Here is a 17,078-nt window from a genome sequence, read left to right as displayed (position 1 = left end):
GGGGGGGGGGGGGGGGGGAGTCGGGAGGGCTCTAAAACCTCCACTCGCTCATAGAGGCTGATTGAGGACTGGTCTAAAACCCAGGCATGTGAATCATTACGGGCTCTACCACTTTCACATACACCTCTCCACTAAGAGGAAGTGGTGTCTCCACCCTCTAAGGTCACAGCTCAACAAGAGCAACTCTCACTGCTGAATGAGATCCAGATTTCAATGCTGGGCTTTGTGTGGGCAAGCCACGGCACACTGCTGTCATATAAAGGCTGTTATTGTAACACCCTTAGTAAAGTGTTTTGGTGCACCTCCACACATACAACACAGTGTCAGGACCATAGCAGATACTGTTAGGCCAGATCAATGGATCAATGGTTGCATTGAATTGCAGGCAGAAAGTGTGGGAGTTCCTGTGTTTGAGGAGGTTTTATTGAGCTCCAGTGTAGGACTTCACGTCAAATTGATTCTGTTCGTCCAGGTGCATATGTGTGTGTAAAATTCCTCCCCCTGCAAGAAGACTGTGTGCTCACCAACCAAGAGTAATGGCTGCCAGCCTATCGGTCAGCAAACTACTTTGGTTCAGAAATGACTATATAATAACTATTGCAGGGATTGCCAGGGAATTTTGTACGGACATTAATGGTCCCCAGAGGATGAATTATGAAGACTTTAAATTTTCCTCTAGCATCATCATCAGGTTGAAATTTTAGTTTGTCCAGTACTTTGGTTTATGACCAAGTACCTGCAGAACTAACCACATTCCCTCAGCTGTAGTGTCCTGTTGAGCTGTTTCAGGGCTAATTAACAAATGTTAGCATGCTAACATGCTAAACAAAGATGATAATCATGGTAAACATTACACCTGTTGGTACTGTTATTTTGAGTATGTTAGCATGACATTAGCGTTTCGTCCTAAGCACTGCTGTGCCTGAGAGTCTGCAGAGCATGGCTGTAGACTCTTAGGCTTTTTTCTTTGTGGCAGCTATTATTTAAACACAGCACAGTGTCATGTTCACAAATGAGATAGATAAGCTTTATCCTTGTTGTACCATGTTTGTTCATGTGCTAGTGTGGTTTGATAGCTGCTGGTATCACAGTGCTGTTTGAGTTAGTGCGTATGTCTGTGTTATGGTTTATGGTTTTCTTCCCCCTTTAAGTGCTGCAGTGATTGTGTGCTTTTCACATGTCAAACCAACAGAAAACCGGCCAGTTGTTTGTGTTGATGTTTGATAAGCCAGTCATTCATAAAAGAAGACGAAAAAGTACTCTACTAGATCAAATAGACATCTGCTCTCTATCAGAGCAGCTTTTCCAAATATTGCAGACCTAAAACATCAATATGAGTCTTAATAATGATTCAAAATTCAGGTACTTCTTGGTATTATTATTATGTAACAATGAGCCTAATACTTGGCAGCCCTAGCCTTTGAAATGAAATGTTTGTGGCACCACTCCAGTTCCACTGACAGCATTGTAGACTAGTTATTAGTATCTCATTTGCACAGCAGATTAAATCAGAGGTATGTGTCTCAGCTGAGTATGAGAAAAGGCCTCCAGCACAGTTCTAGCTATCACCCTCAAGACTCAAATGAGATTCTGGTCCACTGATTTTCTTTTAGCTCTGATACATGTACCCTACATGTCACTGTTATACTGTGTGACTTAGAAGTATTTTCACTTTGAACTGTTATTTCAAAAGTCTTCTCTTGGTGTAAAAAAAATCAGAATTATCCACCACGCACTGGAATGACTTCGCCGGCAGCTTCCTCAGGTTCGCTCAGCAAACGATGTATTAGCTTGTTTGAGTGTTTGTGAAATTGATTGAGCATGTGAAAAGGTGGTAGAATAATCTAAGCATATGCCTTTTCTCAGTCCTCTGTTGGTTTTTGATCAAAGCCAAACCACTGAGTTAGAATGATTTATAGTGACTGGAACAGCAGTCTTTTTTGTCATTTCTCTGAGGACTTCAGCACACATCAATATGTCATTTGGGTCAGTTTCTTAACTGTTAATATTTAAAACAAAAAATACTCTGTCCCCGCTGACGTCAGGCTGTCCTCTCACCGAGGGAACTGACTGTTATTGGAGCTGTTTTTGTTGTCGCAGTGGCTGTGATCTTGCTCCCCTGACGTCACCTACGTGTCGCACTCAGGAGATCATGGCAAAGAGCTCTAAAGCTGATGATTGCTGGTTTCCTGGAGACCACAGGCAGCAGATTTGATGTTGTTTTTCCCCACTGAATGGCCAACAATATGGGGAGATTATAAAATCATGTCCCTGGAGTATACTTGGATTTAGTGTTCTAATGAAAACAAGTATTAATACCCACCACTTATGTCATATTAAGGTGATCCACACAGCACAATTGCCTTTTAGATCTTTATTAAGCTCCGATTGCATATGTAATAAACCTCCTCATGTTTATGTTCTGTAATTAACACATTTTGCCTGATCTGAGAACTGCCCATATGGGAGGCATGAGGTAGAACCACAAGGTGTTGAATATTTCATTGTTACTGGATCAGGTTGTGTCATGGTAAAGCCCTGTAGAGAAGGCCATAGATCACATCAGTCTGACGTCTTATCACCAGCCAGCCATCCTCCTTCCTCCTCCCCAAGGCACAGAAGATACAGTTAGGATCAAGTATATTCTGTCTGATCAAATTGTACCTGTGTAAACCAATATTATCTGAGGTTGGGACAATTAAGCGGGAACTGCAGCCTCCTTGGAGGAGTGAAAACTAAATCAGAAGATATTAAATATAAGTCTTCACATATGTTTCTGTGTCTTGACATTGACATTGAAATCTAATAGCTAAAGGACAATGTCAAAAGAATAAAACACAAAAGATAGAGAGTAGATGATGCTCCTTGTTGCCGATAAATCTTGTAACACTACAGTCAATAGGAAGAATTATTTTATGATCCAAAACTTAGCAGAGGAAAGTTACTCCAGGGTGAAAGTTAAATAAAGTTTTATGGTTACTTTGAAAATATAAAGATATTCTGTCACATTTTGATAGAATGAATGAATTCTACTTTCAAAAGGCACAAAATGTACAATAACTAGCGATGCCCTGGGTCTACCCAGCCTCGTAAGAAATCAGGAAGGCTGCAGAAACCACAGGCCAGCGTCTTATCTTTTTGTTAGGTGGAAAAACCATCAGCGATAACATTAACACTGGTAAGTGTGCACTAAGTGCTACTGTAGCTAACCACTTAGTGCACACAACAAGCTGAGAAACTGCAGCATGAGTCAGACCTCTATTATCAGTCCAAACAGCAGTCATACTAACACAAGAGGTCAGTTGCATTTTTACCTCTGAACCACTACGGACTGGACTCAAGTAGAAACTGTTGAAAGCTCCAAGAGTTTAGGGTCAAATAAAAAAAAGGGAGACTGATATCAGTCTGAAGGCTCAGTCAGAATTGGAGATTATGCTTGTCTTATTATTGATTGGTGAACCAGGGGACAAGATGGTCTTTTCTTATGAGGTTGCGTAGGAAAATCTTTCACCTGTAATTACATTAACAAGATGCATTTTGAAAGTAACGTCATGAAGCTCTTATCTGTGTCCTTTTACAGGCAGCTTGCTATCGTGCTATATCCTAAATGTACTTCAATGGATATTAGGAATATAGAATAAGAATCTATTTATACTTGCATTCAGCAAATTGTTTTACTGTTTATGTTGCAGATGGCAGTCGTCGTCAGTCAGTCCACCACATGGTCACCAGAAGATGTACTGACTTTGGTGATCCTGGGATTTTTCATTAAGTTTTCACTAATCTTGAGAAATATTACAACATCTACTAGACGGATTCACACAAAAAACTATAAACTGGCCAGGATAATTTATCAGCCAATATGAGTTTATTTTAGATTAAATATGAGTGGGGCTATAGTAGTAAGCTTGATAATGCTAATCATTTGATATTTTTTTGGCACCATCATCGAGCATTGTCTTTTTGACCATAAAAGCATGGTGATGTTCGCATTTAGCTCAAAGCACTGCTGTGCTGCTGAGTGTCCTCACAGCTTCTAGAGGGGATATAGATGACACAAAACGCAGTATCAGGCCCTTAAAATACATTTTAACATGATGGATGCCCTAGCCTAAGGTATTAACAATAAGACTAAATTAAGGATGGCCCCATAAATCATAAGATAAAACCCTAAGCTGAGCATAAGAAAACAGAAGATAAGGATATTGCACAAGCATGGAACTCTAAGTATGCAATCCCTCTTGAACTTGAAAGATACACTCTGAGCTAACCCTCTTGTAAAGGTCAGCCTCTGGAGAAAAATAATGCTGGGTAGGTGAAGTAAATCTTGTGGTTTCCGTCTTTGGTAATCTATATTGATATTGAGGAGAAAAACATTTACTTTGTTTTGTCAGTGACAAAGAGGCACTACTTTCACTCTTCCAGTGTTGCAGAGACATTTTCTTGCAGACATCAGTTGCAGTTTGGGTTTGTGTACACATAACACAAGCTTGTTCTCAATAAAATCTTTGTGCTTTTCCTGCCCTTTGCGTCTTCAGTAGAGTGTAGACACTCATCAGAGTTGTCTTTGGGGTGATGAGGAGAAAGCAGAGTTTAGATGAGGTCAATAAAAAACAAGGTCAGTGATGTAACAGAAATAATGAATCTCATTATGAAGGTGGATCATGAAGTAGACGCTCAGTAGGGTGCCGCTCACTCCCATTGTGAGAAAAGGACTGGTGTCTTTCTTCTTTTCTTTCCGCCGCCCCATTTTTGCTCCTACCATCTGGTTCAATGCGTACAGTGAACCTTACAGTGGGATAAGAAAATACATTTTCTTACTTATTTCCACTTAAATTGGAGCTGTTACAACATAATGATGATATGCATTTTACGTTGGTTGTGAGTGATGACTATGTCTGTGAATTATATACTTTGGTTGTGTTGTATAAGAAATTATATTTGATTTTCTTTCTCTCCTCTCAGGGACAAGTGGAGGACCATGTAAGGTTACAAGAAACCAATGCTCCTGAAGACGCAGAGTTTTATGTCGTTGTACAAGGCTCAACGCTTACACATGTGACGGGAGCAAAAAGAGGAGATGATGGGCTGACCCTCTGCTTCACAGTTCCCGGTATGTCCTACAACAACACTCACTCAGATTTCTCTTGGTGGCCTGTCGTTTTCTCACTACCACCTATCATGACTTATCTCCCATAGGCCATGCCCTTGCGGAAGTTGTCTCTGTCACATCCTACTTTTGCGCAGAGGACCAAGTCAAGCCATGCAAGGGGGAAGTATCTCTTGAATACCTCAGCGACGTTGCTCAGGAAGCTGCAGAGTACCTGAGTGCAAGCAGGGACCAGCTTGGCCCCCAGAGCTACCTAGAAGTCCTGAATAGGTTCTCCACGTGGACGCAGGCTGCGGACGAGGAGCTCCCTACTGTAGGGTCAGACTGCGGTGAGAAGGATGTGCGGCGCAGACAGAGTTCAGGTGATGAAGCTGGTCTCAGGCAGCTGGATGAGAAGATCACGCAGGCCATGGCCAACATGGATTACCCTCCGCAGTGGAAGAACATTGACAGTCAGCCTAGAGAAGGTAATGAAATAGAAAGTTGGAGTGTTGTGGTCTCTAGTAGGTTGCCAGAGGTCCTTTCCTGTCATCAATGTTTTCTGACACTTCCAAAGCACAGATAGATCTAGATTGTGCTGTATGAATCATTGAAACTTCAAAAACCAAACTAGTCTGACCAAAAAAAAGCACATTCAGGAGGTCTGCATCTGTTTGGATGTATTTCAGTCTCCTAGATGAGTTAAGGATGTTCAGCCACAAATCCTAGAGGCCTCATCCACACACAGTTGTGCTCTGCTACTTCCTGGAACATAGAAAAACCACAGAGGTCAAACATCAGGGATTCCCCTCTGCTCAGCAGATATGAGGAACACTCTTGAGTGAGTGGCAAAAAGCAACTCTTCAATTTCCAAAAGACTGTTTTACATTTTTTGCTGTTGTTGCTGTTATGTACTTCCTGGAGATGTTCCTAATGGCTGGTTCACCCAAGTTCAAAAACACATTTTTAGTGACTTTACTCTAGGTAGTTTACCCAGGTTTTAAGAGATCCATCCTGTTTTCATAGGGACTATTTCTTCAGTAGAAAGGAGCTCACTCATCCAGAGTGATGTTTTTAACCCTTAGATGAATAGGTCATTCGAACCGACACGCTACTACAAGTGGGTCAGATATGACCTATATTAGAATTGGTTATTCATGATATATCATCATATTTTTGCTCAAACAAATTACCTGATTTCCACACAAGCGTTTTTTTAGTTTATGTTTATTTGTCATTTCATAATCTCAGATATCTTGATAGCACTAGGTTTTTTTTTTGTAATTTGTGTGAACTGGCCCTTTATCAAACAAACAATATTAGTTCTTCAGGTTAATATAGTGGTGTTTAGAAGGTTTCAAACTCGACATGAGACCTGACTGCACAGCCTCTTTCATCACATGATGTGCAGGTCCAGCCAGCCAGCCAGCCAGAGGCCGGTGTGCTCCAAAGAAGGAGCAATTACTGCCATTATTCCTCTTCAGTCAGATTAGACTTGTCTTGCAGACCTCTGTGTCTGTTAAATCAACTTCCACAATCCTCCTCTGCACTGCACTTCACACCACAGCTGTATCAGAGTTGTTTCTGGCGTCTGGCCTCAGATTTTGTTATTTATGATGTTTCATTTTTTCAAAGAAGTCTCTCCACATTGTTAGGAACTGAGGGTGAAACACTCATAGCTTTTCAAGGTATTGCTAAATATTGAACAGAGGTGCAGTGAGATTAAGACATTGAAGAGAATGCCTTAGTATGGAAAATCATACTGAGTTGATAGAGTTGGTGCAGATAGTTTATTGCCTCCTGAGAGTTCCAGATTTTTTTATTTAGCATGGGAAGAAAAAGGAAATAAGGCTGTCTGAGACAGACTGGATCAGCCCTCTGCTGATTCAGTCTTAGATGGTATCCTCTCAACAGACAGCAGCATAGTATATTATGTACATGGCTTGCTTCAAAAAACAAATGTATATGCAAAACATGGGCGAGGTGAAAAATGCAAAGTAGCTGTCGGCCCCTAGTCTCTCAATGCGCTATTTACTTGTCTATTTAACAATGACATTCTTGTTTGTTGAACTTTGCATGAAGAGCATGTTCAGTATTCACTCCTCTCAGTTGGTTGAAACTGGGTCACAATTAACGGCGCCACTGTGGAGGTGACGGGGCGTTTCAGTTCATCTCAGGGCTCCAGCAACAAATTAGAGGAAAAGGAGAAAATAAGAGTTGTTTTCTCCTGCTCATTGTTTCTGGGTTCAAAAGATAGCACCATGGCAACCTTCAGCTCTCACACTTAGAGGGAAGGCCCAAAGATAAAGTACCTCTGGCCCTCTCGGAAACAGTCTTTCATCTTGTGCTTACAAAACAACAAGGGTGTATATGGAGGATTTGTGACAAGCTGTTGCCACCCTGTGCTCCTGCATGATTTTAGCCTAGAGAGCTTGTGTTAAAGAATCATTCAGAGTCACTGTGAATCGGGACTGTTTATCTGCCCTTATACTTGCTGTTTATGCTCCCTTATACTCCACTGCACACAAGGCAAAAGGCAGCCACTGTTTCACAGCAGGTGTTGGCTCAGTGAAACATCCAGTTTTTCTGGGTAGTAATATTATTGATATACTGCAGACCTTAAGCCTTTCATTCCCTAATCTGCACAGTTTGCTACTGTCTCACATTCTGTACATATGCAGCAGATGATCCGTACATCTGCACACAGTTGAGAGAGCATGTGTAGAATGCCAAACCCTGATTAATTTGAAGGTTAATGGAAAGGTTTACTCTGCATACTGTAAGGGGCTGATGCTTCTATCAATTTGGGAGTTGTTGATAATGATATATTAGTAATTTGTTTTTCTTAAGTATGCATGATTAGGATATTAAACCCCTGTATGCAAATTTGTTTTAAGATGAAAAGCCTTTCATAGTTTCTAAATTCCTCTATTCATTTCAGGTAAAACTGCACTACACTCTTTGTTTGTTTGTCTTTCCCTGCATCTCATTACCTCTTCAATCTTTGTCTCTCCCTCTAGCAGCTGAGCTTCAGCCCAAAGAAACCCTCCTTCACCTCGCAGTGCGTTTGGGTTTGGTCCATCTCTCCCGTTTCTTAATTCACCAACCAAGAGGTCAAAGGGCATTGACTTTACCCAATCAGGAGGGGGACACACCCCTCCAGCTGGCTCAGAAGGATGGACAGCATGCCATGTTCAGGGTGCTGGCAGCGTAAGTCTATGATTTTATCTTATCTCGCATTTGTGAGAATGCCATAAGTACATACATGGAATAATGTGTTCCTTCCCAGAAAAACACCTTCAGTTTCATCTAGGATTAGTTTTTTTAAAGGCAATTTATTTAAGAAGTTTTAAGGCTTTCTGGAACCATTTTCAATTGCAAGTGAAGCTCATGCTATTATTTTATGATATTAATAAGCTGCTGGAAACAACACATCATCTATAACCATGTTAGTCATGACTTAGACATTATCAGTAGAGGGAGGCCCATCACTTTATCAGAAGACCACACATGCAAACATCAAACACCTTTGTCTTATCAGAAATTTTTCATTGGTAAAATAACACACATACAACATAAATCTGCTCGATAAGCAAAGAAAAACACGAGACTCAGCTAAAACCATCTGTCCTTTATAGACAACTACAGAAATCTACTCAAGCAGCAAAAGAAAATAGCACTGTAGAGTTCCTTCAGACGTCATATTGTATGGTATTAGAAAGTAACAGGAGCTGTATGTGGAATAGATTAGTAAGGACTGAAATGTACACAAAATTCTCCTTTAAACATCTAAAATGTGTTTAACTTAACTTAAGTTGTACAGATAGAGCTTGAGAAGGCAAAGTAAATGATGACTAATGAAGATTTCTGATAAGGCTTATTCATAGGGGAGGCTCCTCTCTGTTCTCATTAAATTCACTTTATGTTAACCTCACCTCCTCTGATATGTATTCTAATTGTGGGTGCGTCTTTCTCTCGCCTCATCAGTCCTCCAGGTCCTGTAGTCGGCCCTGTTCCAGGTGTGTGGTGTGTGTGGTCCGACAACTCCTGCATGCTCAGGTTTTGTCCCAGGACAGACTCTCTGACCCTGACTGTGCGGCAGACACCCGGCAGCTGCCCTCAGGATGGCATCACGATCCTCCGAGACAGACTGGGAGACAAAAGCATCCTCAAACTGGTGAGAGTGAACCACCTTTGTTTAAAATCCTTATCACAATCACATCTGCTATACAATATAGGACACAAATGGCTAATAAATATTCCCATGCGTCTCTGTGCATGATGTAATGTGCCGTTGCCGTCGAGATAACGCCATTTGCACCAGTTTTGTTTGGGCTTGTGTAAACAGTAAACCCTTTGACTCTCACACCCTTTAACGTGCAATCATACATTTTGATAAGGGTTGAGCAAGTAACAGTAAACACAACACTGCAGCGATTGCAGTTTGTAAATCAGAGGGCATGAAGGTATAATATAAAAAGGATAGGCAGATCAAGATGCAGTAATAGTAACTCGTTCAGAACTAACTTGCATTATGTTATGAAATATTGATCTCATTAGTCACTCTACAGATTTTTGCTGAAGCAGTTTTACAGCTCTTGTAGTATGACCATAAAACTGTATAACATCACAAATCTTTGCTTTTGTCTATTATTTGCTGATTTCCTTGTATAATTTACAGTGCGACTGTGTTAACTTAAGATCTGTTATTGTTCCAGATCAATGTGTTCAGAGCTGATAGTGAGGTAGACAAGGGAAGCAAAGACGAATTCCTTCCTAGTGATGAAGGTAAGGTGATTTTATTAATTAAATTCCTGATTACAGGGGCCATTTATTACCTTCAGACTTTGCAGCCGTTTCATAATGAGGTTTGCTTATCAGTGACTATCCTGATTAACCTGCATGCGAAAGTAGTTAAGTGCAATGCTACATCAAGAATTTCTTAGCAGAATTACTTATTTTACAATAAAAAGTACAAGTACTTGAACCTGTACTCAACAAGTATGTACTTGTAATCAAGTGTGTGTTTACCCATGATACTCCTACTTGAGACACTAAATCCAGACATGTGGATTACCTGCATTCTCCCTTATGTGCCACATGCTAGCTGTCCCATGGATGTAGCAGCTGTGTAACATGAGCTGTAATAAATAAGCGTCACACACACGCAGTGACACACACGCAGAGATACGAGAGACACACAGTGACAGAAACTCTTCAGGACTCACAGATGTAATGTTTAGTCCTTAAATTTGTTGTCAATTAGTTGATTTGATTTTTTTTAATTGATTTATAACAATTTGGATAATCCATTAATTATAATATTTATTTAACATATGATTTGGTTTCTTAATGCAGATTTTCTCTGTTTTTATGTCACTCTAAACTAAATATATTTGATTATGGACTGTTGTTTTGACTTCTGCAAAATAAGCAATTTAAACACGTCACCTCAAGCTCTGGGAAATTGTGATGACCATTTTCTTTACTCTTTTCTTACACTTAACGATCAACAGATTGCTCAATAATACAAATAATCATTAGCCCTGGTATTGCCAACCCTGCATGCACAAACAGCTCTTATTTGCTGTCTGTGTGCGGTGGTATGCAGAGTGCAGAGACTTCACTGAAGAGCGGCGGAAAACAAACCACCACATCCACTTGAGCAAACATTTGTATGTTCAGACATCCATCACTTACAACCTAAAGAGACTAAGAAAACATTTCCAACAGACACCATAAAAGGAGCACTCTCCTTTACACGTGTGTTTCTTCTTCTTCTGAGAGTACAGAGAAAACTTAAGGGAGCAGATTGTGTTATTTTTTCCTGGGGTGACATGCTCAGGCTGGCATGCAACCACACACAGAGAGAGACCCTTGCAGATCTTCAGTGCTGCCATTACCTCTTTTATTTTTCGGTCTGCCTTTCTCTTTCAAACACACTCAACATGCACACACATTTGGTAGCTCTCAATTAACCTGTGACCACTGTTTTTGGTAACCATAGAGATGGCAGATGGCAGTATCGACTCATAAAGGGAAGCAGTAGGTGTACCTTAGTATTGACCTTAACCCTGTCCCGTCTTCAGCAGCCATCCATTAATCCTCTCGAAATAACAACCTCACAGTAGGGAGTATGTGCTCTTCCTCTGGACCTGCTGCTTTGCACGAGCACAACATCTCATTGGCCAGTTTTCCATTCCTGGATAGTAGAGTCATATCCAGAGGACCTGACTGTTCTTGGGAGGAGGAGGAGAGCATGTCATGCATCAACTTCTGGTTAAATATTTTTATTTTGCACAGGCATTAGCAAGGAGCTCCGAGTGGAAGAGCATGTGCTGGTGGACAATGTGAGTATACATACAGATACATGTGTGAGTCTGTGGTACTGAGTGTGTTGTGTGTCTGTAAATGTTTATAGATTTGCCTTAAAGTTTTTTGCTGGTTCTTTGCATGCAACTGGGCATGTATCTGTGTTGTTTTAAAGTAAACAATAGTTGAATTTTCTTAAGAGCAATGCGCCCTCTGTTGTGCTTTTTTTCCGGTTTGTGTGAAGGTTTTTGAAGAACAGCTTGTTCTGTCTTTGGATGACGACGATGATGTTGAAGAGTACACATCCTCATTATATGGTAATTCTACTCTTCTCTCTCTCAATCTATTTATATCAAGGATTAAAGATAAATGAATTATTTACTTGCTCAACATTTTGGCTCAGCAAACACAACAGCAACTTATCAAGACCAAAATTTCCATTTTAATATTATGGAAATAATACTTTGGCATCTGTCTTCCATTGCTGGGTAATAGAGTCATATCCAGAGGACCTGATGTCGTGCCGTCAACACGACGTGTGTCATGCATCAACATTTGGTTACATAAGTATTTTTATTTTGCAAAGGCATAAGCAGAAAAGCACCATGTGGCTTAAATGATGAACTGGTAATTCATAAAAAAACACAGCAACATATTTGTGGCTGTACTGAACAGCAGGGTGTGGGAACAACACATAATAAGCTGGTTGAGAAGCCCTGATGGGAATGTTTTCTCTTGTGGCGTTGGCATAATATGGAGAGCTCTGTTTTGAATCACATCATAGGAAATCAATATACTTACTGTTGCACAGACAGAAATTCACCTTTGTCTTAGGTTGATGAGCAGTTTTTGATTAAATGGATGTATTATCCTCCGGGAGTCTGCCTTCAGGCGGCGCGGGTTGGGGTCTACCCTTTGGCTTCCACTATGACACAGTCTGAGACTTCAGAAATCTGCCCTGTCACTGGGACAAAGACAGGAATGGGGTCAGGCTTGTCCCACTCAAACTCTGTCTGAGCTGGTAAATGCCCCCCTCCCCTCTGGCTTGTCGCCCTGCCATCCCCTCCCCCGACTCCCCCTGGACAGTGGAGCTCTGTACTTGAATTGAGAGGGGGGATGTTAACAAGCTCAAATATCGTAGGTTTACAAAAGCTGACATTTTAGGCGAGCTACATACATTAAGCTTGAATTCTCTTTAACCACACACGTGCACACAAGATTGTACAGGCCTGGCTATCTGAAACACTCATAGGCTAGTAAAACCTTTGAAGAGGATGCTCAAAATGTTTCAGGTGTTGCCACGGTTACTGTGAATGTTAATTTCCTGTGTGTTGTTGTGGAAGAATGAAGAGTTTGTTGTAAACTCTAGAGGGACCCTGGTGCTGCTGAATGTAGCCTATAAACTTTGTGACCATAAACTGCAGTGTGTCTCCTTCGTGAAGCAGTGATGAGTGACAACACAGGAGCATTGATCCCCCTTAAGCAGACTGCAGATTCTTTGGTATTGCTCAAGTCATCAAACTCACTGTTGAGCTGAATACTTTTGTTGGGATGAGAAGTGCCTCGAGGACGCTGTGGTACAAAGTTGTCATCCAGAGTTATTGTTTTTTCCAGATCTGTTGAAATGATCGTAAGTTTTTCTCTGGTTTCACTGACATAACTCAGGAGTGTCAGTTATTGTTGGACCTAGCCAGTGTGACAATTAGTCTACCAGCTGAGACTGGTGCTGCCTCAATCTTTCACCATCCTGTAAATGAAACAGAGGAGAGATTTGTGTGGAAAGAGGTATGCACACTGACAGTTTGATTTGAGCAAATAGACTACAACAGGCAGACAGAGACATAGAGAAAACGAGATACACACGATGAGTGGATATAAGAAGTCTGCCTTGTATGTTTTAGCTCCATGCTAATGGCTTCACTGTGTGGGAGCAGCAGAGAGGAAATGCCTCTGTGATGCCCAGGATTTCCCTTACATTAATGCTGGCATGGTTGGTCCAAACATCAAAGTCTTGGTGGAAAGTGCACAGAGAGCTATAAAAATGGCTTCTCATCAAGGGAGGTTATTTTCCACATTGTTATAGTTGAAATACTTTTACATTTTTTACACTTTAACTTGAGAAGATGCTACTTTGTACTTCTACTTTATTACATCTCAGAGGGAAATATAAGTGCACTATATACGCTTGACTGCTATAGTTTCTTGTGTCTCATGTTAAAAAGTAACAACACCAGCCTGATTGGTACTAAGGATGTGCATCTGTAAACTGAGAAGAAAGCGAGATGGCTCACTCATTAGCTATTTCCATCATCAAAAGAATTATGTGTTAATTAAGAATGTTATTGAATAAGACTGCAGTCTGATGGGTTATATGATATGGTGTATACACGGTGATTTATATATACTATATAAATCGTGTATGTCATTTTTTGACTTTATGTATGGGATTGTTCCCTACGGAGTCTTTTTTGGCCCCTATGGCATCATGTAACTTGCAATATCACAGTTTGCTGCTGAGGCTTTGCAGACGTGCGGTTCAGCGCTGATCCTGGGGGCCTGCACTAGATTACTGCTCGGTGGGATAAAAATAAAAAATCTGTCAGCAGCAACAGTTTTTTCAACTTAGTTTAGCATGTTAGCATGCTAACATTAATAAGCACTAAACACAGAGTATAGTTGAGGCTGATTGGAATGTCATTGTTTTGCTATGCATGTCGCCTCTGGAGACTCACCTGTACTGGGGCCAAAAATAAAGAAGATTCTGAACAGAGGAGTTTTCTGTGATAAACACTGGTTTTAAACAGCTCAGGTGTTATAGTCATGTATTTTTTACCCTGTGTATCAATATCATTAAGAGAGGGTGTGTACATGAGTATTGTTCAGCAAATAAATGACTCAACAAAAAGCCAATAATCCTGTTTTTTCCAGCAAATAGAGAGCCTGCTGGTAAGGTTGATATGTGGAGATTTCTATGAAAACAAACCTTTAAAGGTCATACAGGGAGCAGGTATGCAGTGTCTCATCCCATTTTCCTTTCTTTAATCTTAAGTTTTGACATTTAAATGATGAAAGATCAATGAATTATGGCACAATGATCTGGAATTACTAGAGAGAAGCAGAACAGAAGGCTTATCAGAACTGAAGTCGATATATTATTAAATGTTGGTTTATTTTTTCTTTTCTGGCATTTTAAAGTTTTCTCTTTTATATGGTTGTTGATGTGTTTTTATTGTCTGGTTAAAAGCACTGAGAGCTGCTGTCTGTGTTCAGCCAGACTTTTAAGTGTCTGGCTGCTGCTAGGATGAATAATGGTAACGAAAAGTGGCTTCTCACCATGTTCTGTAGCAGTAAATCATTCAGCAGGATCAAAACAAATTCCTGGTAGACATCTTGTACAGTACAGTACCGTAGAGTCGTTGATCTTAACAGGGAAAAAGGAGTGGAGACAAAGAGAAGTTGTTTGAATGATTATAAACTATACTGAAGCTATCCTGAGATTCTACTGTGTGTTTATCACAGTAAATGGGCATCCCGTGCAGTCCAGTGGAGTCCAGAGCCAGTTCACCCAGTGTGCTACAGACCCTCTGCTCTCCATGATCAACACCAGCAATCAGACCATCACACAGCAGACGCAGGTCATACATCAACCTCTTCCTTTAAACCCCAAATGATCATTTAATCTTCTCTGTTTTGCTACTTTTTAAAATGTATTTCTCCATTATCCTCTCTTCTTTTACCTCAGGCGGAAGATGCCGACATCCAGTACAGCGTCAGCGGAGTGACCAGGGAGAGCACAGGGACAGACAGCGGGTTATGGGATACAGTAGACTCAGAAGATCTCTTGCTAGCAACCGACACTCCTCCACCCTATCCTGAAGATTTCTACTCTCCCTGTTCTCCCCCACTCTCACCTGCTGACCAGGCCCTCGCCAGGCTGAACCGTCCCGCCTCCTCTGAGACGACCACCCAGAGAGAAAGTCCACCCATGGACAGCTGTGACCTCAGGTATTAAATATCTCCAATCAGAAGGTAGAGTTTTCCCGTTGCCGGTGAGTCTCTGTGTTTAACTGGTCGTTTATTCCTCCAGTCCCAGTCTAGTGGCTCTGGAAGTGGACAGTGAAGAGGACAGCACTGAGACAAAGTCTCCGCTTTCCCCGCTCTCTTCAGATGTTGAGAAAAGTGAGGTCAAAAGGGAAAGCTGTCGTCCCTCCCCTGACCTCACTTGCACCCGCAGCCAATCGGCCTCCTCAGCATGTGAACCCACCACAAAAGTAAACCACCATGTCACCATCCTCTCACCCACGTCATCAGATATTTTCACTTCATTATTCTTAAGTCTTATGTTTTTTTTTCAATATTTTTTCATTGTCTAGGAACTGGGTGACCCGGGGATTCGACTGCGTTCGTATTCCTACTCTTCCCCTAAAATCAGCTTGCGTCCTGCTCGTTTTTCCCGGGACAACCACACTTCAGATATCAGCCATGGTCAGTAACACTGGGACCGTTTACTTCCTCATTTGGTTAGAAATCTAGTCTAACTCTTAACTAACAATGTTTCCATGGACCCAGAACTGACTTGATTTGTTTGGTGTGTCACTAATGGTGTAGTCTCATACAAGATTGATTGCAGCTGACTTTTTACCTTTTGTTATTTTAAACCTGCTTTTAACTGTAGAAAGCCTCCTTACTAACATAGTGCAGTCAACTCCCAAAATGTGCTTAAAGAGATAGTTGCTATTCGCTTTCTTGCCATGAGAAGATCAATAAATATGAAGCTACAGAGAGAAGACGCTTAGCTTAGCTTAGCTTAATATTGGACTGGAAGCAGGGGGAATCAGCTAGGAGTTTTGTCCTCAGACAAGGTTGTTATAGCATTTCTGAAAAAACACAAGAGACGTAAGACTGGCATTGATCATCTCAATCTCTTGGTAAGAAAGCAGATAAGTAAATATTTCCCAAAATGTATTACTATTACTTAACAATCAGATTTTAGTTTAGCCTTTTTTCAAATATTCCCAATGAGGCTACACCCCTGCATGAACAGTGATTTAAGAGCTGTCAGACTGGAGTTGATTGTACGTGGTGATAGTTTGCATCCTCTGTAGCTGATGTGTGAGCAGCCCTCTGTCCACTGTGCCCTGTAGATGCCGTGCTCCACAGTGTCAGCCACAGCCGATCTCTCCTTCAGGCCCTCTCTCTGTCTAAATCTCTGTCTCTGCTCCAACCTAGTAGTAAGTACTGGACACCTGCAGCCGTCACACTGCGCTGAGGCCCAGCGTCAGTGTCAGTGTCAGTGTCAGTGCTTATGTGTGTGTGTGTGTATGTGTGTGCGTGTGTATGTGTGGGGGCGGGCTGACTTGATTCAAATGCAAAAGATCTTTTAAAGTGGCTATAATCAATGCTTTTATATTAACAATGGGCCATATAACTAATACATGACACCTGACCTGCAGTTCCCCTTGTGGCATGTTTTAGCTCATTGTTTTGGTTTCACAGCCCCTAAAACTTTACTGTTTTGGTTCATTCTCACCGCTCTCATCAGCATCTTTTCCCAACGTAGGCAGCTGTTTTTTAATGATACAGTTTTGATACAGTCACTTGCACCTATACCACCTGCCCAGCACCAAACAGCAGATACACAAAGTTAGCAACTATCTGGTGAACATAGTGGAGCATT

At 41.2% G+C, this 17,078-nt stretch overlaps 1 protein-coding gene across 1 annotated transcript in view; it reads left to right on the top strand.

Annotated features, from left to right (window-relative positions):
• arhgef28a (Rho guanine nucleotide exchange factor (GEF) 28a) overlaps positions 1 to 17,078 on the top strand; it is a 41,135-nt gene that overhangs the window by 3,667 nt on the left and 20,390 nt on the right. The window contains exons 3-14 of the mRNA XM_035667571.1: positions 4,966 to 5,113; positions 5,200 to 5,577; positions 8,110 to 8,299; positions 9,077 to 9,266; positions 9,808 to 9,877; positions 11,393 to 11,439; positions 11,646 to 11,718; positions 14,921 to 15,036; positions 15,144 to 15,406; positions 15,489 to 15,672; positions 15,775 to 15,886; positions 16,546 to 16,632. Of these exons, the coding sequence (XP_035523464.1) occupies positions 4,966 to 5,113; positions 5,200 to 5,577; positions 8,110 to 8,299; positions 9,077 to 9,266; positions 9,808 to 9,877; positions 11,393 to 11,439; positions 11,646 to 11,718; positions 14,921 to 15,036; positions 15,144 to 15,406; positions 15,489 to 15,672; positions 15,775 to 15,886; positions 16,546 to 16,632 (1,858 nt within the window). The remainder of the gene's footprint in view (positions 1 to 4,965; positions 5,114 to 5,199; positions 5,578 to 8,109; positions 8,300 to 9,076; positions 9,267 to 9,807; positions 9,878 to 11,392; positions 11,440 to 11,645; positions 11,719 to 14,920; positions 15,037 to 15,143; positions 15,407 to 15,488; positions 15,673 to 15,774; positions 15,887 to 16,545; positions 16,633 to 17,078) is intronic.

The sequence above is a fragment of the Morone saxatilis genome, unplaced genomic scaffold, assembly GCF_004916995.1.
Source record: "Morone saxatilis isolate NCDOM2014 unplaced genomic scaffold, NCSU_SB_2.0 Contig21, whole genome shotgun sequence".
NCBI lineage: Eukaryota > Metazoa > Chordata > Actinopteri > Moronidae > Morone > Morone saxatilis.
This window is presented reverse-complemented; position numbering and strand designations above follow the sequence as displayed.